The sequence below is a fragment of the Mirounga leonina genome, unplaced genomic scaffold (assembly GCF_011800145.1).
Source record: "Mirounga leonina isolate KUSES-001 unplaced genomic scaffold, KU_Mleo_1.0 Mir_101529, whole genome shotgun sequence".
Lineage (NCBI taxonomy): Eukaryota > Metazoa > Chordata > Mammalia > Carnivora > Phocidae > Mirounga > Mirounga leonina.
The window spans coordinates 208,834-232,580 of record NW_023270143.1 but is presented as its reverse complement, the minus strand read 5'-3'; the positions used below and the strand labels follow the sequence as shown (position 1 = coordinate 232,580).

The window sequence follows — 23,747 nt, the reverse complement described above, 5'->3', positions numbered from 1 at the left end:
GCGGGGGCGGGCCGGGCGCGCGGGGTGGGGGCAGGGGCGGGGGGCGGGCCGGCGGCCGGGGCGGTCCCGCGCGGCCGCGCTGCGCAGTGACTCCGCAGCGGGCGGAGCGCCGTGGGCCGCGTCCTCCTGAGCCGTGGCGGTGGCGGCGGCAGCGGTAGCCTCAGCTCCTGCTCCCCGTGCCGCCGGCCCCAGAGCTGTCTCCCGGGCCCCCCCGGGCCCCCGGGCCCTCGAGCCCGGTGCGCGCCCTCGCGTCCCGCCGGCCCCCTCCCCCGGCTGGGCCCGGGGGAGGGTGGCGCCGTGAGCGAGCGGGGACCGGGCTCTCCTGCCCCTTCCCCTGCCCCTGGGCCGCCAGGATGGAGGCGGGGTCGGGGCCCCCGGGCGGTCCGGGATCCGAGAGCCCCAACCGGGCGGTGGAGTACCTGCTGGAGCTGAACAACATCATCGAGAGCCAGCAGCAGCTGCTGGAGACCCAGCGGCGGCGCATTGAAGAGCTGGAGGGCCAGCTGGACCAGCTCACCCAGGAGAACCGCGACCTGAGGGAGGAGAGCCAGCTGCACCGCGGGGAGCTGCACCGGGACCCCCACGGCGCGCGGGATAGCCCCGGCCGCGAGAGCCAGTACCAGAACCTGCGCGAGACCCAGTTCCACCACCGCGAGCTGCGGGAGAGCCAGTTCCACCAGGCGGCTCGGGACGTGGGCTACCCGAACCGGGACGGCGCCTACCAGAACCGGGAGGCAGTGTATCGGGACAAGGAGCGGGACGCCGCCTACCCGCTCCAGGACACTACCGGCTACCCAGCCCGCGAGCGCGACGTGGCCCAGTGCCACCTGCACCACGAGAACCCAGCCCTGGGTCGCGAGCGTGGCGGGCGGGAGACGGGGCCAGCTCACCCGGGCCGCGAGAAGGAAGCCGGCTATTCGGCGGCGGTGGGCGTGGGGCCCCGGCCACCGCGGGAGCGGGGCCAGATGAGCCGTGGCGCATCCAGGAGCTCCAGCCCCGGGGCCGGCGGCGGCCACAGCACCAGTACCAGCACCAGCCCGGCCACAACCCTCCAGAGAAAGTAAGGAACGTGTGTTCGTAAACCACCCCCCGCCCCGACTCCGTTCACCCCAGCTCTTCCCCTCTAGTTCCCTCTCCAACTTGTCCGGCTGATAAAGTAAGAAGCCCGTGCCTGATGCCATGTCCTCCTCTCCCGTCCCAGCCTGTCAGGAGGAGCTGGGTCCTCCTCCAGGAGCCGCCACCCCTTCTCTAGCCACCCCAGCCTGGGTTGGCCAGATGAGTGCAGGTGTCTCTTCTTGCTCAAAACCACGGCCAGTGAGGGCCTACAGCAGTCCTCGCCCCTCCACTTCTTCACCCCCTTAGCTGTACCCTTGCCAGGGGATGGCTTTTCGTTTATTTATTTATTTTGGATGTGCTGCTTGGGATTTCTATTATCTGATGGTGTCACCTCAGAGCCCCAAGGGAAAGAAAGCCCCCATCCTCCCCCCACCCCCACTTTGGGTCTCCTCTGCAGGTCCTGAGTGCAGGCCTGATCTTGTCTCTGGCGGCCTCAGCCCCATCCTTTCCCAGAGAGGCAGGTGGGGACCGGAATGGCTGCTGGAGGCTGAGACGTCCCTCTGAGGGGAACTGCAGCACATCCTGGCCAGGGGAGCAAAGATGGGGGAGCAAAGATGGAGGCCAGGCCCTTGGTTAGTTCCTCAAAGACCACCCCCTCTCCACCCTGGAGAAAAACACCCCCCAGTTAAAGAGCTACCAGGAAGGGAAGTCTACAGAGCTTCCCTCTAGTTGGATCAGTGCCAGTTTCTGTGCTGGGGTCTGTGTGTTGGCCTATTTGGGACACCTTGGCAGTATCTCTTGGGTTGGTGGGCCATGGGCTGGGTCCACTTCTTCCCTACAGACACTACCAAGAGCTGGTCGGGATAAATGTCAGGCTAAGAGAGTCAAGGGCATGCAGGCTCACAGGGCTGCCCTGAAGGCTCCCTGCTTTCCCTTTTGCTGTATTGGAAAGAACACTGAACCGGGAGTTAGCAGACCTGGGTTCCCCTTCCAGCTGTGCTGTAGACTGACTTCGTGACCTTGACTGAGTCCCTTCCTCTCTCAGGCCATCAGGTCCCCCCATATCTTGTCTGCCTTGAATGCTCTTTAAGGTCCCCCAGCTTAGATTTGAGGGTTCTGTGACTAATCCAGCCACACTACCGAGCAAGTCTGAAGTCCTCTAGCGAATGGACAGCCTTCCCCTTCCTCTCACTGCTCAGCTGGTCCTACCATGTGCCACAACCAGTGGAGTGTCTCTTGGAGGCTGGGCTGGGGGTGGGGAAGCCTTCTGCCTCAGGAAATCTGCCGGGAGACAGCTCTCTGCAACTCCCCCGTGGTGAGGCAGCAGGCTGGGGTGCTGGGTTGAGATGGCTGGGCCCCAGGAGCTGCAGCTGCAGCTCGACGGCTCAGCTGGGCTCCACTGCAGTGCACCCTCAGCTGAGTTTTGGTGTGGACTGCCCCAGAGTAGTCCGGGGCCGAGGGAGATGGGTTCTCCTGTCCAGGCGTGGTTGCTGGGAGCCCATTCCCCGTAGACTGCCTGCGTGGGTCCCACACTGGAGGAAGGGGCCAGACCCACCAAGCGAGGCTGTTTCAGGAGAGGGCCATGGTGGGGGTGGGAGCAGGAGACTGGATGGGCCTGGTGGCCCTTGAGCCTGGCTACGGACGACTTTTCTAGAGTGGTCACGCCTGCGACAGCCTCATTATGTGTGGCTCCAGGGAGCAGAACCAGGAGCAGGGGGAAATTGGGGGGTTAATCAGGGAGTACTTTGCAACCTGGCTGTCGGGTGATGCAGTGGACTGACTCAAGAGGTGGGGGGTGGGAGCTGGCTGGACGTGTCCGGCAGAGGCCCAGTGGGTGTCGGAAAGAGCTGGAGAAAGCACCGTTCCTGAATCGGGTGTAAAGCCCAGTGAAGTGACCTGGGTCTTCCCCAATTCCAGGATTCCATTACCCTCAGATTCTCCATCCTGCAGACGTGGATCTGAATCTCTTGGCTGGCTGGAAGCCCATTTGCTCTTGATCTCTGTGCTTCTGCCATCCGCACAGGCCTGTCTCTAGGTCTGTCCCTCTTTTGTGCACCCTCCCGGCTGTTCCTTGGATTTCTTTGCCTCACATTTCCTACTGGATTAATAAGAGGGTTTAGATGGTACTGTGACTCTCTCCTAACCATATATTAAATATTTGCACATCCATTATTGCCTCTTCGGGGCCTCACAACAGGCCCTGTGCGGTGAGCAGTAGCAACTCCATTTTAGAGACGGGGAAACTGAGGCTCCAAAACGAAAGGGTTTTGCGCAAGGTTACGCTGCTGGCTCCCAGTGGAGCTGGGACTTGAACCCACGTCCACCTGTCTCCGAGGCCTGTCATTTTTCCACCAGAGCTTCCAACCCACAGGAGTCTCTTGGCTTCAGGACCTGGCCAGGTCACGAGCTGGGAGAGGCCGGGAGAGCCTTAGGTACCTAGAGGACTTGAGCAGGAGGAGCTGACTCTGGGAGGAGTGGGGGCGCCGACGGGGGAGGGAAGAAGGCTGTGTCTCCCTCCCGGCTGGGCATCAAGAGGGGGCCCGTGGATGCAGTAGTCACTCCGCCGCCGCAGCTGCCAAGGAGAGGCCCCTGCCAGGCCCGTCCTGGGTTTGCAAGGAGCGGGTGAGAAGGTTACAGCTGGAAGCCGGGCAGCAGAGGCTGCAGCGCGGGAGGGGGGCGGGGGGGGGGTAGGTAGAGCGGGTACAGGCTATAGGCGTTTCTGGTCCCCAGGCTCCCTCTGGCGGAGGAAGGGGGGAGAGAGGGGGCCGGGGCCCAGCTGCTGCTTGGTGAGGGTCCCGTGTGCCCGGGGACTTAATTTAATCCTCCCTGCGACCCTGTGGGGCTGCCACCACGATCCACATTTTCTAGCCGAAGAAACTGAGGGGGCTCAGAGGAGGGAAGCGACACGCCAGAGGTCACACTCGCCCGAAGACGGACTCTCGGTCCTGTGAACTGTCCATCTACTGCAGCTGATAGCCGCGGTTGTGTCCACCCCCCACCCGTGTCATAGCCCCAGGATTCCCACATCCTCCCGCGCTGTCTCCTCTGGACAGGTTCCCGGATGCCAGTCTGCCTTCTGCTGTGCTCTGGGTGTGGCCTTTTTCGTGCAGCAGAGAGCGAGACGAGGCTCAACCTCCTTCTGGCCACTGGTCTTCTGGATGTGAGGGCTTCGCTTGTTTGTTTGCTTGCTTGTTTGTTTGTTAGTCGCTGCTGGTCTCCACCAACGTTCCTTTGGGTCTTTTATCCTTGGCATCGTCACCCGTCTCCAGATGATTGGAGAAGAGCTCTGCGTTCGTTGTTGGCCCTGGCCTGGCCCCCCTCGCAGCTCTGGCGCCTGGAATGATTTACGGGTGTGCTGGGGGCCACTGCTAAGGCGCTCCACACTGAAGAGAGCTGGATTTCCCACGCTGTTTGCATGGGCCCAGCCCCGGCTCTGCTGTAGGCGGTGGTGGGCTGAAGCTGGTGTGGTGGTAACTCTACATCCTCTGCCCCCGCCCGGCCTGCACACAACGCCCCCCCCCCCCCCCCCCGCCCACCCTGCAAGCTGGCTCACACTGGGGGACAGCAACCAGAGGGCCTGGCCTGGTGTTCCTGACAGCCAGGGCAATGCGTGGTCTACTGCTTGGCTGCTGGGCTGTGTCAGTGTGTGCTTCCTGCGGGGGCGAGGACACCGGGAGGGAGTGTGGTGGGGGCGGGGGGAGTGAGCCCGGGGAGGGGGCCCTGGGGAAGTCTGTCTCCTCTGGGGTCTAGGGTGCTTTTCCCGGGGAGGAGGGTTTCTCCTTCTTCCCAGGAGGGTAAGCCATTTATTTTCCCCCCACTGTGTTAGGAGCATTATACTTGTGTGGGAGGAAATGATAATGTCGAGTTGAATGAGAATTAGAGGAATCTTGCTTCTCTGTCTAGATCTGGGGCAAGAATGGGGTTGTTGTCATCCACAAACATTTCTTGGCTGCATGCACAGAGCAGGAGGGGCCACCAGGCTGAGTAAACACCATGCTCTCTGCGCTTGCAGAGCCCCTTCTTCCTGGCCAGAGATGCAGGGTTCCAGGCTCAGCCCACCATAGCAACAGTGCTCAGCACAAAACGAGCAGCAAGGGTGGTGGGGTGTGGAGGTTCTGGGAGGAAGGAAGGATCAGGGCAGGGTAGGCCACTGGCCGAGGACCCGGCTGGAGGGCTTTGAAGAGAGTGGGTGTCAGATGGGGGCCTAGGCAGGAGGAAGACTGGACCCAGGCTTGCCCTCTGTTACTCTTTCATCTCACAACCCGCCCCCCCGCCCCCCGCCTTGCCTACTGGGGCCTCTGAATTTGCTGAGAGCATAGTAAAGGCCCGGAGCATAGAGAAGAGGCCACACACGTGCTGAGTGAGTCTCAGCCTTCTGTGTTCCAGGCACCACCCTCTGTGGCTTTATGTAATAATAGCTAGCACTTTTTTTTTTTTTTTTTTTTACTGCATTTACTGTGTGCCAAGCACTATTTGTTCTAAGTGCTTTCCATGCATTAATTCATTCAGTCTTCATGTGAATCCTTTGATGTGGATATTGTTATTAAATCCATTTCACAGATGAGGAAACTGAGGCCCAGAAAGGTTGGTTAACTTACCCAAGGTCACTCACTGAATAAGCAGCAGGACTGAGAAAGAGCTCGAAGGAGCCCAGGTGGCCAGGCTCCAGAGTCCATCTGCAGCATTCTCACCCACCATGCAGTCCGGCTGCTTATCTCACTTGCAGAGTCCCTGCCAGGTGGGGGTTAGTATTATCCTCATTGTTCTGACAGGGAAACGAGGATCAGAGAGGTGCAGTGACCTGCCTGAGGTTACACAACCGCATGGGGCCCAGAAGTGTCTGGTTCAAGTCTGTGCACACCATTGCCTCCCGCAGGCAAGGTGGAAAGACGTTAAAGACACTCCAGGCTCGGCTCCGGCCTCCCCCATCCCCCCGAGCAGAGCTGCTGAGACCACTGCTGGAGTCAGGGTCCGTCAGGGCCGCCTGGATTTTTGCCACAGTCTTCTCTCACAGATGCCGCCCCTGCTCTTGCTCTGACAAGCCTCTGGTGACACGCAGCCAGGCCAAGCTTTCTGCAGGGCTCCCGGGGTTTCGCTCTGCCTTCGGCCTGTGGGAGAATGTTCCCACTCCTCCACCCGCCACGCGGGGCCCTCTTAGGAGCGGGATCCAACTCGCCGCTCTCCTCTCATCTTCCTCCAGGCCCCTTCCCACAGACCATGCTCCAGCCAGAAGGACTGGTGTACCCCCCGCGTTAGCCCACTCAGCCTGCTGATGGTCTCACGGGCTTTACTCATGCTGCCTCCTTCTCCTGGGCTGCAGCTCCATCCACTTCCCAAGGCTGAGCTGCACTGTCCCCTCTCCCATGTTGGTTTGCTGGTTTATCTCCGACCCGTGAAATGAGCACTTCGCCCCTTTTGATACCTTTCTGGTTCTTTGTTTGCATCTCATGTCCTCCCTACTGGATCGAGGGTCCCTTCAGATTGAGATTTAACTGACATGTATCGAGAGCATGTTGTGCAGGTGCTCTGGGCATGAGTGCGAGAGCAAGCAACTTGGAAACACACAGCACAGCACAGCGCATAGTAGCTGCCCAGTAAATGTCGAATAGACAAATGAATGTCAGCTTAAGCCTCAGTGCACTAATGGCCAGAGGGGCCCACATCTTTCCCCATTCCGGGGCTCCTGCGGCACGAGATGGCTCCACTGCGGGCTCCTCCTGGCTCCTCTGTGGCCTTGTCCTCGTGCTCCCAGGAGTGGTTTGGCCTCCGCTCTGTGCGTTTCACACTCACCCATTTTGCCAGCTGCTAGGATGTCAGGGTAGCAGAGTCAGATGAACCTTCGGGGACATCGAGGCCAATCTGCTCATCGTTACCTCTCCCTCCCATGCCGTGGCCATGTCATACCATGGTCTTGACCCTCAGTGCAAGGTGTTCTGCTCTGAAAGGAGCCAAGAGACACGCATAGGACCTGCGTGCAGTCTACCTAGTCTAGTGGAAAGTGCCTTCTTTTCCATTGAGTCTTTATTGGGCTCAGACCCTGGGCCGGGCGTGGGGTCTTAGAGTCAAAATGAGATGCAGCCCCTTTGGCTCTTTCCCTGCTGCGTTCTCTGGCAGAAATGATAAACCCTGGTCATGGGGAAGAATGATGAGTAAATGGCTTGTTTCCACTTTTGATGTAACTCACTTAGGACCAGGTAATTTGCTAGTTACTCCGACTTTCTCCTAGAAGGAGATGCTCTCCAAGCATCCACGTTGAAAGCATTTACGTGGGAAGCCTGTTCTCAAGCACTTAAGAGCCAAATCTCTCTAGGGGCCTTAGTAGTCAGGGAAAGTACAGGGCCGTGGAAGGAGGACTTTTCTGCAACTCTGGGCAAGTCATTTAACTTTGAGAGCCTCGGTTTTCTCAAGTAGCAGATGAGGATAAAACTATGTTTTCTGATAGATAAGATTCATGTTGTGCCTCTCCCCCGCCCCCCAACCCCGCCGCCAAATATATCAGAAAATTCCCTGTCTGCCTAACATACCCATCAAGGTTCTGATCAGGATGGAAACCTGAGAGACAAGGATGGAAAATAATCTGTGGGGCTGCCCTGCCCCCTAGAGGTGTAATGTAGCAAACAAAACAATTCCACCAAGATCCTCGCCTCACATCTTCAAAACAAAGGTAACAAGCCAGAGCTCTGCGGGCTCATCAGGATGATTCCTCTAACATTTTGGAAGGAAATTTATCATAATTAGCACCTGATATGTATCATTTCCCTAATATCAGTGCATTTCTTTGTAGCTATGTGATTTTTATACCCTTTTAAAGGGAGAATATGACCGCATGTCTGGGCCCTGTGATTTCCTACTGGATTCCAGGATGCTGCACTCACCTGAATAAAGCCAATATTTTCCTCTCTATAGCCACTTTAGAATCATTGTCATCATATCCGTGATGAAAACTACCTAAATTGTATTCCTTCCCCCAAATTCCCTTATAAACACTGGGAGGGAGGCAGTTGTCCATCTGATAGGCTGGCCAATTCCTAAATGGTTATAAATCTTCTCATGATCGTCGTGCAAATTAAATAAGATGACATAGGTGAAGTGTTTAGCACACAGTGTCTGCTTACTTAGCGATAGGCATTATTTTTATTAATAACTTTGCCAAACTCTGTGCTGCAGAAGAGCCAGAGGGAGAGGCCATGTGGGAGCTCACCGCGTTTCTGAAAGAGAGGTCAGTCCAGTGAGTATCGCGGGCCTCGTACGCGCCATGCCTTGTCCTACTGCAGGCAGGAAGTTCCGTGGTTACTATTATACAGCTCCCGGCTTCACGGCATTCTCAGTTGGGTAGCGAAGATGAAGGTACTGGGGTTTCCTGTGTGCTGGGCCAGAGGGGAGCACAGGGGGCTGTGGGTGCCCAAAGGAGGGACATCTACCTAGACCGTCGGGGAGAGCTTCCTGGAGGAGGTGATGCCTGAGCTGAGACTTGGGGGATGAGTAGGAGTGAGTTAGATGAAGAAGGATGGTATGTGGGTTGGTGGAAATGGAGAGCAAAGGGGAGGCTAAGGCAGAGGGACTGCATGAGTGAATGTGCAGAGACATGGAACCAGCAGGGTGTGTGTGTGTGGCGGGGGGAGCACTTTTATGAGGTCAGTACAAACTAAAGCACAAACAGCGAGGCGGGAAGGGTCTGGAGGAGGGTCTGAAGAGTCAGCCAGCCCAGATCAGGAGGACACTTGAATAGCAGGATAAGGCGCTTTATTCCGTTGGGAATTGGGAGCCAAGATAGGGTTTTATCCCAGCATAAAAGCCAAGAAACTTGGAGCTAGAAGGACCCTTAAAAATCATCCTGCTCAAGCTGTTCATTTCACAGATGAGAAGGCTGAGGCCCAGAGAGAAAGGACTTGTCCGAGGCCGCTTGATGTGTGAGCAGAAGAGTCACGTCAGTGTTAATGCCAGTGGTCAAAGGACCGTTCCTTAAGTGTGCAGTTTTATGCCTTGAGATCCTGGGAAGGTTGCAAGGCTCCTTGTCTTTGTGTCCTACAGATGAGAAAACCGGGGCTCAAGGAGGTTTGGTGACTTGCTGGGCAGGAAGCCATGAAGAGGAGGCATCACCCAAAGAAAGGGTCTCTTGCTTCCATGGCAGACAGACCCTCCGCTTTGTCTGGCTCAGCCCCTCAGAAACCTGATCTTCTAGATTCACAGTGAGGGAGGGGGCACAGATTTTTCCCTTTCTCCACCCAGGCCCACCTTTTTTCCTGCCGCTCTCCTCTGCCTTCGGGGTCCTCATTTAATGTAACAGGCAGCTCAGAAGCAGTTTTCCGCCTGAGAGCCAGGCCTGTCATCCATCCCTCTTTTTTCTGTCTTCATGGAAGAGGGCGGGCTTGCGTCTGTCATCACTTCTGTGCCCATTGCCTTGGGCAGAGCATCTCCAGCCCGGATGCCTTGGTTTTGAGGCCCCACCGTATGATACACAAAGAATGAGCTTTGGAGACAGACAGACCTAAGTTTGTCTCTGCTTTGTTTTGTTTTGAATGCAGTGGACACACAGTGTTACATTCGTTTTCAGGTGTAGGACACGGTGACTCCACAAGTTTATACGCTATGCTATGCTCACCGCAAGTGTGGCTACCAGCAGACAGACCTGAGTTTGAATCTCGGCTGCGCCCCAGCCCACTGGAGGACCTCAGCTATGTCATCAGGATTAACCGAGATCATTTGAATGGCGTTCCCTGATACTTGTAGGTGCTTAATAGTCATTTCCAGGGGGAAGAAAACCTATGAAATAATGCAAGATTGTGCCAAAGCACATGCTCTTATACTTTAATTTCTTTTTTTTTTTTTGTATTTTTAAAAAGATTTTATTTATTCATTTGAGAGAGAGAGAGAGAACAAGTTGGTGGGGGGAGGGAGAGGGAGAGGGAGAAGCAGACTCCCCACTGAGCAGGGAACCCCATGTGGGGCTCAATCCCAGGACCCCAGGATCATGACTGGAGCTGAAGGCAGATGCTTAATCAACTGAGCCACCCAGGTATCCCTCTTATACCTCATTTTTATAATCATGGTGTTACCTGAGATTCTTTAGTTTTTATAGGAGATAACTCATCCAAAAATCTGGATAACACATCATTAAAGTAGGACAAATTAAGTTTAAAAAACAAAACTTTCTTTCTCCTTCATGAAATCTCCCATGGACAGTGAATTGCAAAATTCCGTGCCTGGCAAAGATTTGCATCCCCTGAGAATGGGTGTATTTCCTCCTTCCTAATATGAGGCTATCATGGCTCATTGTATCTCGTTCTTCTTCCCCGGCTACCAGCCAATTTGAAATACAGTTTGAGCATCTTTGTTGATCTCTTTTTCTGAGCTCCTATTTTCTAGTTCATTTTTTTATTCTTTCTTTATCTGTGTTATTGGAGTAAGCCACCTCAAATCCTTTGTGACTCAGGCAGGTATAAATAACTAACGGGTGTAAATAGTCAAATGAATGGAAGGCTGGGGAGGCCGGACGGGTGATGGTGGGGCTGGAAGGGGACCGGAGAGCAGTGCTGGCTGGGGCAGCTGAGAAGGCATCCTCACGGACTACTGAGGTTCCAGAAGGAATTGAGGTGTTAGTTGGGGGGGGCGGGCATCAGCCCTTCACTTGCCTGTCTCATTCCTGCTCTAAAAAGAAGCCGGCATTGGAGAACAGGACCTCACATCACGTGGAATCATCACCCTCCCTCTTTTGTCCGTCCCATGCAGGAGACTGAGGTCCAAAGAAAGAGGAGGGACTTGTCTTTTAAAATTAAATTAAAGCAGTACATATACATATTTTAAAAAGGCAAACAATGGGGTGCCAGACTGGCTCAGGCAGTAGAGCATATGACTCCTGATCTTGGGGGTTGTTGGGTTCGAGCCTCACGTTGGGCGGAGAGATTACTTAAAAATAAAATCTTAAAAAAAAAAAAAAAAAGGCAATGAGTACACAAAGACCTGTGTAGTAAAAAGCTGATGTCTCCCTGTCTCCCCCCTTTCTGGCCCCCAGAGGTGACTGCTTTTACCATTTAGGTTTTCTGGTGGCGATTTCATCTCTCTAAATAACATGCTTCAATGGTTATTTCTTCATTTATCAACTTTATCTTTTTTAAACATTTTATTTATTTATTAGAGAGAGCACGCGAGAAAGAGAGGGAGATCACAAGCGGGGGGAGGGTCAGAGGGAGAAGCAGACTCCCTGCTGAGTAGGAAGCCTGGATGCAGTACTCCATCCCAGGACCCCGGGATCATGACCTGAGCCAAAGGCAGACGCTTAACCAACTGAGCCACCCAGGCACCCTTCATTTATCAACTTTAAACATTATCTACTGACTTCTTTCTACTAGGACAAATGAGGATTTAGCTTATTTACAACACCTGACTCTTTCTCTCCCTCTCAGGTTGTGATAGTTACATTACCACTTTGGTTCCTCTGTTAGTTACCTTTGTAACTTTATTAAGTGGTGTTTTAAACTGCGGTTTCCTATTCCATCCATTTTCCACAGTATCTCTTCACCGCTCGGTCTGTAAGACCTAGTTATTAGGGTCTCATCCTTCCCTCCATCTCTCCTCCACCCTTGCACCTCCCACATTCTGTGCTCCGTACTTTTGCATTCCGCAAGGTTGATTGCATTTGCATCCTATAATCATTAGGTCTTCGGTGCTTTATCAAGACAAATTGTTTTAAAAGTTGACCACCAATACGCCGTGTTTATGTGCTTATGACTATAATTGCACCTCGGCTTCCATGGTCCACTGTCGCAACCTCTGTACTCCCAGGAAGGTTTCCTAGCGTCAAGAGCAAATGAGTTTTCCTTTCTTATGCTCTGCGACATGGTTCAAAATCATACCACTGTTTACTTGGTTTTATATTTGGGACCAGGACTTTCTTTCTACCTTGTTTGCTCGCTTGCTCACTTGTGTTGTTACTGTTGTGTGGAGTTCCTTGAAACTGCAGGAGAATCATAGCATATCTTCTGGGGACAGTTGGCTTGGCAATTTCTAGAAGAAGGTTTTTTTTTTTTTTTTTTTTAAACATCACACTAAAATATATATAATATGCCTACAGAAAAGTGCTCATGTCACTAATGAATAGCTTGGTCAATTTTTACAAGCCAAACACACCTATGTAACCAGCTCTGTAACCACCTATGTAACCTATGTAATCAGTTCAAGGTCTGTTTTCCATTCACCCGACCTGGTACTCAGTGAGTCCATTCAATCGGATGCCTTTTGTCTTTTCTTACATAATTTCTTTGGTAGTTTCCTCCCCTTCGTTTTCTCTGTTTCCTCTTTCTGGAATGTCCGCTAGTTAGATGTGGAACTACCCGGATTGATCCTCGAGGCTGCCTGTCTTTTCTCTCATACTTTGTATTTTATAGTTTCTGACTGAGTTAGGAGAAAGTCTGATTGAGATGTCTGTATATCCAGGCTGGCTTGTCCACTTGCTGGCTTTATTTTAGGTGAGTCTCCAGGGGGCTGGCTGTTATAATGGGTGCCCCCTAAATTCCCGAATGAAAAGCACTTCATTCTGGGTACACCAGCATGCCCCTGGGTACCCTAATTCATCCCAGATTGTTTAATTCCCTTAGCCAGGAGCTCTCTGATATTTTGCCATACCAGGCAGCTTGGATTCTGGATTTGGGGGTTAGAGGAGCAGGGGAGAATTTCATGTACTTACCTTCAGCATATCCCCCCTGCCCCCCGTTTTCAGATCCTGATCATTTCTGCCCTTCCTCGTACCTACCATCTCTGAGTCTGGAGTCTCTCTGGGCCCATGCTGGCCCGATTGGCTCCCACCCTGGCTGCAACCCCCTGAGTGGCGTCCCTGGCTCTCCTTCAACTATGAACACTCTTCTTTTTGTTGTTGTTGTTGTTTTGGCTTCCAGAAATTTGTTGAAGTCTCTCATCCATTGATACTGCTCTCTTCCATCCCCTTCACTGTTATGACTTCATACCTTATTTTATTTTTTACATTCATTTTAGTGGGCTCCTGGGAGCGCAGCCCAGCCTCCTTTGCTTAGGCAGTGGGAGCAGGTAGGCCAGAGATGGGCCCCTAGCATGCAGGAGGGGGCTTTGAGGCTGAGCTGAGGCTTCTGCAACAGGGAGCTGCTCTAAGCTGCTCCCCCTCCCACCCACTCTCCTCCCCATCATGGCTGAACCTCCATCCCTCTGCCTCTAGCAGAGGGAGGCAGGAAGGGAGGGCTGGAGAGAACCAGTTCCATTATCCTTTTCTCTCTCTCTCCCCCTTCTTCTATTTTTTTTTTTTTTTTTTTTTTTGGCATAATGCTGAGCTGATCTGGGCTGCAATACCTGTGCCTAACCCCACCTTCCCTTTTTGGTGCTCCCCCTCTGACCTTGAATGATTGTTTCTTCCAGAAGCTCATCCCCCCCCCAATGCTCACTGGCAGGGGGCGGGGGGAGGGGGCGGGCTTGGGCGGCTTGGGCTGCATTGTGTGTAGGGGAGATTGGAGCCAGGTAAGGGAGAGAGGCCAAGCTCACAGGCTGGTATGGGAGATGAAGTGCCACTTGGCTCTGACATGACAGAAGGAAACCACAGCTGTAGCAGTTAAAAGCATTGGTTTTAAAGTCAGACCAACCCAGACTTGAATCTCAGCTCTACTGCTCATTAGCTGTGTAACTCTAGGCAAATCACATCGCTGCCCTGAGCCTGAGTATTCACATCTATACAATGGCAAGAAGAATAACCATCTCGCCCAGCTGTCAAGAACCTAACACAAGCCCCGAACCGTCGTAGGTGCTTAATAAATAGTTCATTTATTCTTTTTGGATTACTAGAAGGCAAAATATGCTAAAGACCAAATAAAGCCTGCTTGACAGGAAGGAGCATGAGGTTTGGGGAAGCAGCATTTGACCTGATCAGTCCTAGGGCTGAGCCCCCCAAGTGCTCCCCAGAAATTATAGGACAATACATTGTTGCCTGGTATTCAAGGCTCTTTGTCATAGTCTCTGCCTGTCTTCTTTTTAAAATAAAAATGTGAAGTGGCACTTGCCTCGTTATTTCCCAAGGAAGAAATTTAAAAAGTGATTGCCAAATATTTCCTCTGAAGTATGCAGCCATCTTCATCATCATCCTCAGCATCCTTGGCCTCCCAGAACTTGTTCAATGAGTAGTGGTGATCAAGGACCGTGGGAAGAGTAATCACCAGCAAAAGGATAACTGGCCCTCAAAATTGCCATGGCCTTCATTTTGCATCCCTGCCACCATCTCGGCCTTCAACGTCAGGTGGATCCATTGCTGAAAGTGGTTTCATTATCCAACAAGCTTTCTGATTTTTCCAGTGATTCATCTGGTTGTTCTCTCTTATTAACCTTTATGAGATTTTCTTGCATGTCACCATGCTGTCATCCTCCTGACCTCTCTACCTGCCTCTGTGTCATTTCTAGGTCTGATTCTGGGCTCAGATGGGTCCCCTAGGCAGGAGTCTTCTTCTCCAGCTGAATTATCTTTCAAAAGATTTTTACAGTCACTTTTCACATTGTCATGATTTAGGTGACTCTTGAACTTGAAAGGTATCTTTGCCTCTCCCCGAGGGCTTTTCCATTCCCTGGCCATCATCACATGTAAGTCTTTACACCATTTGTGGTCTAGGAAAGCTCTTGTGTGCCCCTTTTGGCCAGGCCATGGCTCCACTCATCTCTCTAGCTACGGTCTTCCCTTTCTGACCAGTACTCAAGTTGGATTGAACTGTCTAGGGTTCCCTAAGCATAGTGGACTTCTTTGTGACCCCATGCCTATATTCTGGCTATTTTATTAGCCAAGAATGCCTTTTTACCCCTAAGTAGCAGATTATCTACTTAACTGTAGGAGAACATCTTCTCTGTTCACCTTGTTCTAGGTACTTGGACACAGTGAACAAAACAGATAAAATCTCTGCCCTGCAGAGCTGATATTCTAGTGTGTGTATGTCAGGGGTCAGGGGCAGAAAAGAAACAAGAAGATACAGAATATGTCCTATAGTTGTCAGGGCTATGGCAAAGAATAAAGCTGGGCAGGGGGATGGGGAGTACAGAAGGCCCCGTCAACTCCACCATAACCAATATTTGCACAACGATTATTAAGCAGCCTTTCCTCATTTAAGCATTTTCCAATGTTATTACATATTCTTTACAACCACAATCCTTCCAACAACTCTATTGGATTAATATTATTGTTATCTCCATTATACTGAGGAGCAAACTGAGCCTTACAGATGTAAATCACATAGTTATGAGGGGCAGAGCTGTGATTGAGGCCTAGGCCTGTCTGACCCAAAGCCTGTGCTCATAACCACTAGGCCATTGTGTCCCCAGCAAGCCTCACCACAACCCTCTAAAGTTGGAATTACTATACCTATTCTATAGTTGGGGAAACTGAGGTTCAGAGAAAGGAATGGACTCATTCATGGTCGCACAGCAAATAAGTGGATTTGAACGCAGATCTGTCCACCTCTCAGTGTTAGGCCTTTTTATAAACCCTGAGGCCTAAGGACCTATGGACTTGCCTACCTCTACTTCTGCAGGGCCCAGGCAAGGTACCAGCTGAGGCCCTTGGCCCTCCCCCCTTCTCTTCCCACCTGTGGTTCATATAGAACCTTGAGATGTATGTGGACACTCCAGGCCACATCAAAGCCCTGCCTCCCTCCAACTTTCCCTTGGCCACCTGTTGAGCCTAGCAGATGGACCTGGATAAGACCACACAATTCTTGCAAATAAGCTCAAGAGATACAGGCAGGGAATTCTGGGGTTCTGGGTACCTGGAGTGCAGTCTAGAAGACAGAGGACCAAAGATCCTGATGGTCATATTCCCTTGGCCCCACAGACCCTTTACCTCATGGAGAGGGGCATCTGAAGTTTGGGGCCCAGTGTAGGGGCCTCTGTTTCCCAGTATGGCCTATGGTGTTGCGATTTGTAAGAAGCTAGACTCCAAGATCCTCCTCCTTTGGCTTCCTGAGCTAGGTCCTGCTTTTGCAGTGAGAGGGGTTGGTGTTCTGTGGGCCTGAGTCTTCAAGGCCTCTGGACGGTGGAGAACAGAGCCTTCCCAGCAAGCACTGTTGGGCCTGCACACAGACTCTTAGGTACCCCTCACAGTGTTTTCTCCATAGCATTCTCAGGACATTTACCTTCGTTTCTTAGGAGCCTTTTTTAAAATTAGACATTTAATGCATTCTTGCATTAGAAAATGTCGAAGAACTCGGAAAAGTAGAGGAGAAAAACATTACCCTTAATTACAGCACACAAAGGCGGCCACTGTGAGCATTTGGTGTATTTCCCTTGTTCTTTTTATTCTTTTCATATAGCTGAAATGATACAGCACATACAAGTTTTTCTTGCTTCCTTTCACTTGAGCGTTTCCCCCATGTAATTGCATATTCTTCACGAGCATTATTTTTAACAGCAACTGATATACCATAATGTACTTAACCATCCTCTGAATGTAGGGCATAGAAGCTGGGCCCGTTTTTCCACGGCTTTAGATCATGCTGCAGTGGGCAAGTGAGCGCATATAGCTTTTAGGGAACTTGCGGCTTTTAGGGAACTGGCTTTGGAGAGAAACAATCGTCTTCAGCTTATTTCCCTTTCTGGATGGTCTGATTCATTCTGGTAGTCATTCATTTATTCATTCATTCTATCACTGCATAGTGGCTCTGTACCTCTGTGGGCCAGAACCCGAGATCGGGGGCGGGGGGGGCGCAGGCGTGACTAAGTCACAGCCCCAGACTGCCAGGGGCTCCCAATCTATACAGAGAGTCGGGCATGGAAATGGACACTTTAAGAACAGTTTGATCGGGGCTGTGATGGAAGCAAGAAAGGGACACTGCGGGAGAACAGAGGAGGGCCTCCTCATCCAGCCTAGAGACATTAAGATAAGCTTTCTGGAGGAGGTCTTGCCTAAATGAGTCACGGAATATGAATAGGAGTTGGCTGCAGTAAGAAGAGGAACTTCCTGTTAAACATAATGAGTTGAATAAACTTATTTATCTCTGCTGCTTCCCCAAATCCAACTGAAATATGAGTAAAGAAATAAAAAAGGTAGAAACACACAGGGTCCGGGATGCTGACCAAAAGTAAATCATTACGCCCAGAGAGCCCCAGAAATGCTTAGGATTCAGAGGTGCTAGGAACCACAGAAGGCTGGGTGAGGTGTGGAATTGAAAACAGGGAGAATATTGAAAGTCTGTGAACAGACCCTCTCGTCCCCGCCCTGGCCCCATCTAGTGAGGAACCTCCACCACCAAGCCCCATCTCTGCAGATGGGGGTTGATCCTTTGGAGAAATTGAAGTTAAGAAGCCCTGGGCTTGGGGATACCAGGCACAATGAAGGGTAGGATGAAACAGGGTTATAAGCAAAGGGATCTCCATCCTAAAACAGTGGGACCCCAACCTCCTGCCACTCTCCTACTGCCAGGACACCAAAGTCAGGAGCATACAAGAGAACAAAGTAGTCTTCTCTGAGGAAAGTGAGAGGCTCTAGAAAAAGGCCTCAAAATGATGACATGTGGGAGTCTTTCAACAAAAGAACAGGCTTCAGCCCAGCAACTGTAGTGAAGCCGACTACTTGGCAAGTTCCGTCTATACACAGAGCTTCCCATCTGCTTGTTAGTGTCATGGGAACCAATCGCCAAGGATCACCAGCCAAGGACCCTTAAGATAGGTATATTTGATTTTATGTACATTAAACTCAGTACAACTGACACTTAACACACACACACACACACACAGACACCCCACCGGTAAGCCTTAGGTATTAGGTAGCTAGAGATGATCAGATAGTACAAGGGTATTTGAACCTATAAGAGTGACCAAAAAAGCAAGCAACAAACAGAAAACAAAGGAACTTGGAAGGAACAGAGGTCAGGAAGGAGGAGAAGAAACCTGGGAAATTAAAGATAGTGAGAGTCAAAGATTTCAGCAAGAAGGATTAGAAAATAAAAGGAGACAAAATATCCTAGGAAGCAGAATAACAAGACGAAGAAATAGACAACAGAAGAGAAAAGATGAGAAAATTGGAGGATCAGTTGAGGAACTCCAACATCCAACAACAGGAGTTCCAGAAATAGAGAGTGGAGGAAACAGCAGGAAGGAAGTGATCAAAGCCAAAATACAAGAACATGTTCCAGAACTGAAGGAATGAAAATCACACTGAGTAACTAGCAAAATAAATGATAAAAAGACCCACACCAAGGTATCCCTGTGGAATTCCAGAATACCAGGGATAACAAGAAGATCCTGAAAGGTTCCAGGAAAAAAAAAACAACATTTCATGAACAAAGGATCAAGAAAGTGAATGGCATTGGATTTCTCAACAGCAACACTGCAAGCTAGGAAACAGTGGAGCAGTGTTCTCAAAATTCTGAGTAAACATAATTTCCAACCTCTAGAAGTCTATACTCAGTTGAATTATCAGTCAAGGTGGAGGGTGTAAGGAAGACATTTTCAGAGAGATGAGGTCTAAAGATTTTGTGTCCCAGGCCTCTTTTCTCAGGGGGAGCGCTAGAGAATGTGCTCCAGCAATATGTGGACATAAAGTCGGAAAAAAGGCCAAGGGATCTAGAAAACAGGAAATCCAACGCAGAAGAGAGGTGGAAGGAATCCCAGAGTGACGGGGCGGGGACAAGATCCTCTGTGCACCCTTATGCAGGTCTAGAGAGCGCCCAGCCTGAATTGCAGTCAGGACAATGTCTCGAAGGGAAAAAGAAAATCTGATGGATTATCTGAGGTGTCAAAAACACATTGAGAGGAGAAATGCACTCCTGACAGAGTTTGGGGAGAGCCGATCATAGATATGAAGAAAACTAAGCAAGCAAAGTCATCATCACCATCAACACCATCAACACCAGGGAAAAGGAAAAGTTGTATGGGAAGGGAAATGTAGTTACAGCATATGCTATGGCGAGCAGGAGCAGGGGAGGGGAGGGAAGGGGAACGGAGGGGCAGAGGAACCTGATGAGGGACTCCACCCCAGGACCCTGAGATCATGACCTGAGCCAAAGGCAGGCACTTTTAAGGAACTGAGCCAACCAGGTGCCCTGCATGGGTTCTTTAGAAATGAGGAGGCAAATACCTGAACAAGCAGTTTAAAGAGTTGAAGAGGGTTTGTCTCTCAGAGTGGGGGTTGGGTGTAGGAAGGGGGTAGAGTGGGGAATTTGAGTTTTCTGTTATAATTCTCGAAGTCCCTGTAACTTGAAAATCCACATACATGTATTGCTTTGGCAAAAAAAAAAAAAAAATTGTAAAAGGACACACAAGAAAATAAATTTCACAAGAGATTAGCAATATAATATGAACATATACTTTAGAAATCTGAAAGTGAACTCAAAAAAAATAATGTTGAAAAGGAGTTTCATTCTGTTGAGATCCTTTTACAATTTGACTTTTATTTATTTTTTTAAAGATTTTATTTATTCATCTGACAGAGAGAGACACAGCGAGAGAGGGAACACAAGCAGGGGGAGTGGGAGAGGGAACACAAGCAGGGAGAGTGGGAGAGGGAGAAGCAGGCTTCCGGCAGAGCAGGGAGCCCAATTCGGGGCTCGATCCCAGGACCCTGGGATCATGACCTGAGCCGAAGGCAGATGCTTAACAACTGAGCCACCCAGGTGCCGCTACAATTTGACTTTTAAAACTATTTCACATATCACTTTAATACAATTAAAAGACCTAAAGAGGGGCAGGGGTTGTCCAGGTAGCAAATGCCTGATGTGCTAGAAAAGTCGATGGGAGGGCAGAGTGAGATGGAGAGCTTTGGAGAGTTTGGGCTGGACAGGCAGGAAGTCAATTGGGCGGGGGGTGTTAACTGAATACTTGAAGCAGGAGAACCACGTCAGCTGATTTGCCTTTTAGAGATGTTCCTTTAGCAGTGAGAAGGGGGTTCCCCATTGAAGAGACTTGCAGTTAGACAAGGTGATGCCTAGGAGAGAGGGTGCCTGACTGCCCCAGGGCTGGTTCTCAGCTTTTTGAGAGACCTGTGAGATCCCTGGGCCAGGGTACCAACCTCTTTCTCCTCAGGGCACTGCTGGAAGGAGCCCTGTTCACAGTTGTCTTCAAGCCTCCTTTTTTTTTTTTTTTTTATTAAGATTTTATTTATTTATTTGAGAGAGAGCAGGAGCAGGGGGAGGAGCAGACTCTTTGATGAGCAGGGAGCCCGATGCGGGGCTGGATCCCAGGACTCCGGGATCCTGACCTGAGCTGAAGGCAGATGCTTAACCAATTATGCCACCCAGGCGCCCCTCCTTCAAGCCTCCTTTAAAAAAAAAAAAAATCTACATCCATGGTAGATTTCTCCTCTCTGTTGGACACCTGAATTTTTAGACATGTTACTCAACTCAAATCCTGACTCGAGGACCTGTCTCTTTCGGGTAACTTTGCATGTGTCATTTCTGATGTATTTTATGTTTATTAGTTTAGCTCTCAGAGGGTGGTCTTGTTTATCTAATTCCAGGTTCTTGGGGTGAGACACCTTATTGTTTCCCCAGATACTGTTTACAGGTGGCTCAGAGGACCAAACCCAGAGGCAGGGAACCAGTCAGGAGGCGAGGGTAGAAACCCCAACATGGCAACTCAAGAGCTTACCTTCTTTTCCATTATTCTGCCCTGTTATCCCCCTAAGTCCCCCAAAGGTTCAGGAACTTTCAATATTTTGCCATTTATTGTCCCATCTGCCAGATTGCTTCTTGTACCTGGAAGCAGCAGGGTCAAAATCTTTGGTCAGAAGAGCATGAGACTCTTGATCTCGGGGTCATGAGTTTGAGCCCCACATTGGGGGTAGAGATGACTTAAAATCCTAGGTCAGATTACATAGCCAAGTTTTTGGTTCAGAAAATGTGGTCACTCTACTCGCAGGCTTCAATAAGTTACTGTTTATTGAGAACCACTCCTGAGGTTAGGAATTGGCCCCGCTAAACCTTTTGAGAACCCCGGCGTCCTAAGTGGCCTTTCATTAGGAGAAGGCTGTGGGAGTAGCAGGAGAGATGGATCTCTTCTCCTGATATGGACTGATAAAGGGAGGCCTGGTACCTTGGGTCTTTGGGTCTCTATGTAGGCAGCTGAACCCAGTTGATACAAAAGAGAAACTGGCATTCTGAAGAAACGAAATATTTTAGGGCTTGATGATTGCCTGGAACTCAACTCGCATAGCCCCATTGTTTATAGATGAGGAACCAAAGTCTGGACAGCAGTGACTTATCCAAGTCTGTGCTGCCTCCCAAAGAATGGTGGCTCAGCTCCATGGAGTAAGAGGTAGACTGATCATTAGGCAGGGCATTAGCCCCAAAGAGGTAAAGCGCAGCAATAGTGATGATTGTTATCTACACATAATAATATACTAAGTGCATAAGGGGCTGTAAACCTCTGAGGTGGGATGCACCCCTACATTGAGGGTCACACGATGCCATACACTCTCAAACTAGTAAGAATCAGTCCACAGTGAGGAGAACTGGTTAATTCATTCTGCATCATGGCTCGGAGCTCTTTTGCTCCCTTAGCTGCCGTCTTGAGGACCGTAACACATCATATAGAAATGCTTTTGGAGGGGCGCCTGGGTGGCTCAGTAGGTTAAGCGTCTGCCTTCAGCTCAGGTCAGGATCTCAGGGTCCTGGGATGGAGCCCCGAGCCCCGCTCCCTCACCCAAGCCCTGCGTTGGGCTCCCAGCTCAGCAGGGAGTCTGCTTCTCCCTCTCCCTCTTCCCTCCCCCCACCCACTCGTGCTCTCCCTCTCTCAAATAAATATATAAAATCTTAAAAAAAGAGAGAAATGCTTTTGGAACAGAGGTGCATATGTGATAACCTCTCAGAACAAAGAACCCTAGAGAGGAAGAGTCGGTCTTGACATTAGGGAAGTAGGATAAGGGAACTCACCTTAACCGTGCATATGTGCCCAGCACTGAGCCCCTGGTACAGTGGAGGGTGGTGGTAAGAGCACAAGATTTGGGCTTCATGCCAAGCTCCCCTACTTGTATGATGCATGGCAAATCATTTCCACCTCTCTGAGTCTCAGTTTCGTCATCTTAAAATTGGACGAGCAGTTCCCACATTGCAGGACCAAAGTAAATAACGTAAGGAAAGAGCCTGACACTGTGCCTGGTGCATAGCAGGGGCTCAGTGATCAGTCACATGATGATGGAGATGATTATATAGGTGGCTGATGCTCTCAAGTAGATTGGGGCAAGGGGGCCAGCCCGTGAGCTCCTGGAAGGTTCGTATTCCCAGGTCTGGGTCTGATTAAGTGTGTGCTGGGGGTTGGGGATGGGGTGGGGGTGTGGCGAGAAGACGAGCCTGCCTGGAGCAGAGGACTAGTGTCAGGGAGAGTGGCTGAGGGGCTTGGCCTCAATTCTGTTGGCAGGTGGGGAGTCGTTGAAGTCAGACCCCTCCCACCTGGCACCTGTGAATAATTGGGCCGAGTCTCAGAAGCAATTTTGCTGCTGCAGAGTGAGATGGAAAGTTTTAATAAATGTGAAAAGGTGCTCTGTGGCTCTGGTCCTCTGTCCCTTTAGGGGGCTGTGAAGGCCAAAGGTTAGTGCCACCATCCTTGGCTGAACACGCATCATGTGCCACGCGGACACTGTGCTGGGTGGAGCCTCACAGCCACCTGAATCTCCCCCACCCCATTTTCCAAGTGAAAAAGCCGAGGCTGGGCATAGGGGAGTGCCTTCCCCAGGATTATGTGGCTAGTAAGTAGCAGAACTGGGTGCCTGGGTGGCTCAGATGGTTAGGCATCTGCCTTTGGCTCAGGTCATGATCTCCAGGTCTTGGGATCGAGCCCCACGTCCAGCTCCAGGCTTAGTGGGAAGTCCGGGGAGTCTGCTTCTCCTTCTCCCTCTGCCTCTCCCCCCTGCTCATGCTCTCTCTCTCTCTCTCTCTCTCTCTCTCTCTCTCTGTATCTCTCTGTCTCAAATGAATAAATGAAATCTTAAAAAAAAAAAAAAAAAAGAACTGGGAGGGCTGTACTCACCCAGTTAGAGCTCCAGCACCCTGATGCTTGCCTGCCCCCCCTCACCCGTGAGGGCTCCATTCACTCTTCTAACAAGTACTCCCTGCTGAGGTCCACCTCCCCTCCCTGTGCATCCCTCTATCATTTTGCACCCAACGTAGATGATGCTCCTCTCACTGAGGTTGAGTCTTGGTTCCCTCACCTAAGGACAGAGCCGATGATGATACGTGTTATCTCTGTATTCTCCGCAGGGCAAAGGCAGGGCGGGGAGTGGGGAGGGGTGTAAAGGAGGAGGAAGAAGACTAAGGGGATGAGAAAGGCGGCTTCCCACAGTTTCCCACTTCTTCCAAGTTCCCTGGTCCTTCTTCCTCCCCTTCCCCACCCCCAAGGCACGGGCTCCACTGTCCCAATCCTCCCCCCAACCCACCACACACACCCCTCTGAAGAGAAGCAACCAGAGGGGTGTGGTTCAGATTTCGCTCATCCCCTCAGTTCCTTCAAAGCTGTCCTCCACTCCATTCTCTTCTCTCGCCCTTCCTTCACCTCTGAGGGGGCCTCACAATGAAGAAGGCAGACCAATGTAGTAGAAAGGAGCCCAGCAGCTGACTCACTTACCCCCTCAGCCTCTTTCTCTTCATCTAGAAAATAAGCAGGTTGGACCAGGCAATTGGCAAAGCCTTTTCTATGTTGTTAATAATACCTGGCATTTGTCTGCTGGGTTCCAAAGGGCTTAATCATCCCAACAGCCCTGCCAGGATTGG

At 51.1% G+C, this 23,747-nt stretch overlaps 1 protein-coding gene across 2 annotated transcripts in view; it reads left to right on the top strand.

Moving 5' to 3' along the window:
* The first annotated feature begins 268 nt into the window (after positions 1-268).
* IQSEC2 (IQ motif and Sec7 domain ArfGEF 2) overlaps positions 269-23,747 on the top strand; it is a 75,325-nt gene continuing 51,846 nt past the window's right edge. For both annotated transcript variants that reach the window (XM_034986530.1, XM_034986328.1), the window contains exon 1: positions 269-1,060. In XM_034986530.1, the coding sequence (XP_034842421.1) occupies positions 354-1,060 (707 nt within the window). In that variant the 5' untranslated portion in view covers positions 269-353. The remainder of the gene's footprint in view (positions 1,061-23,747) is intronic.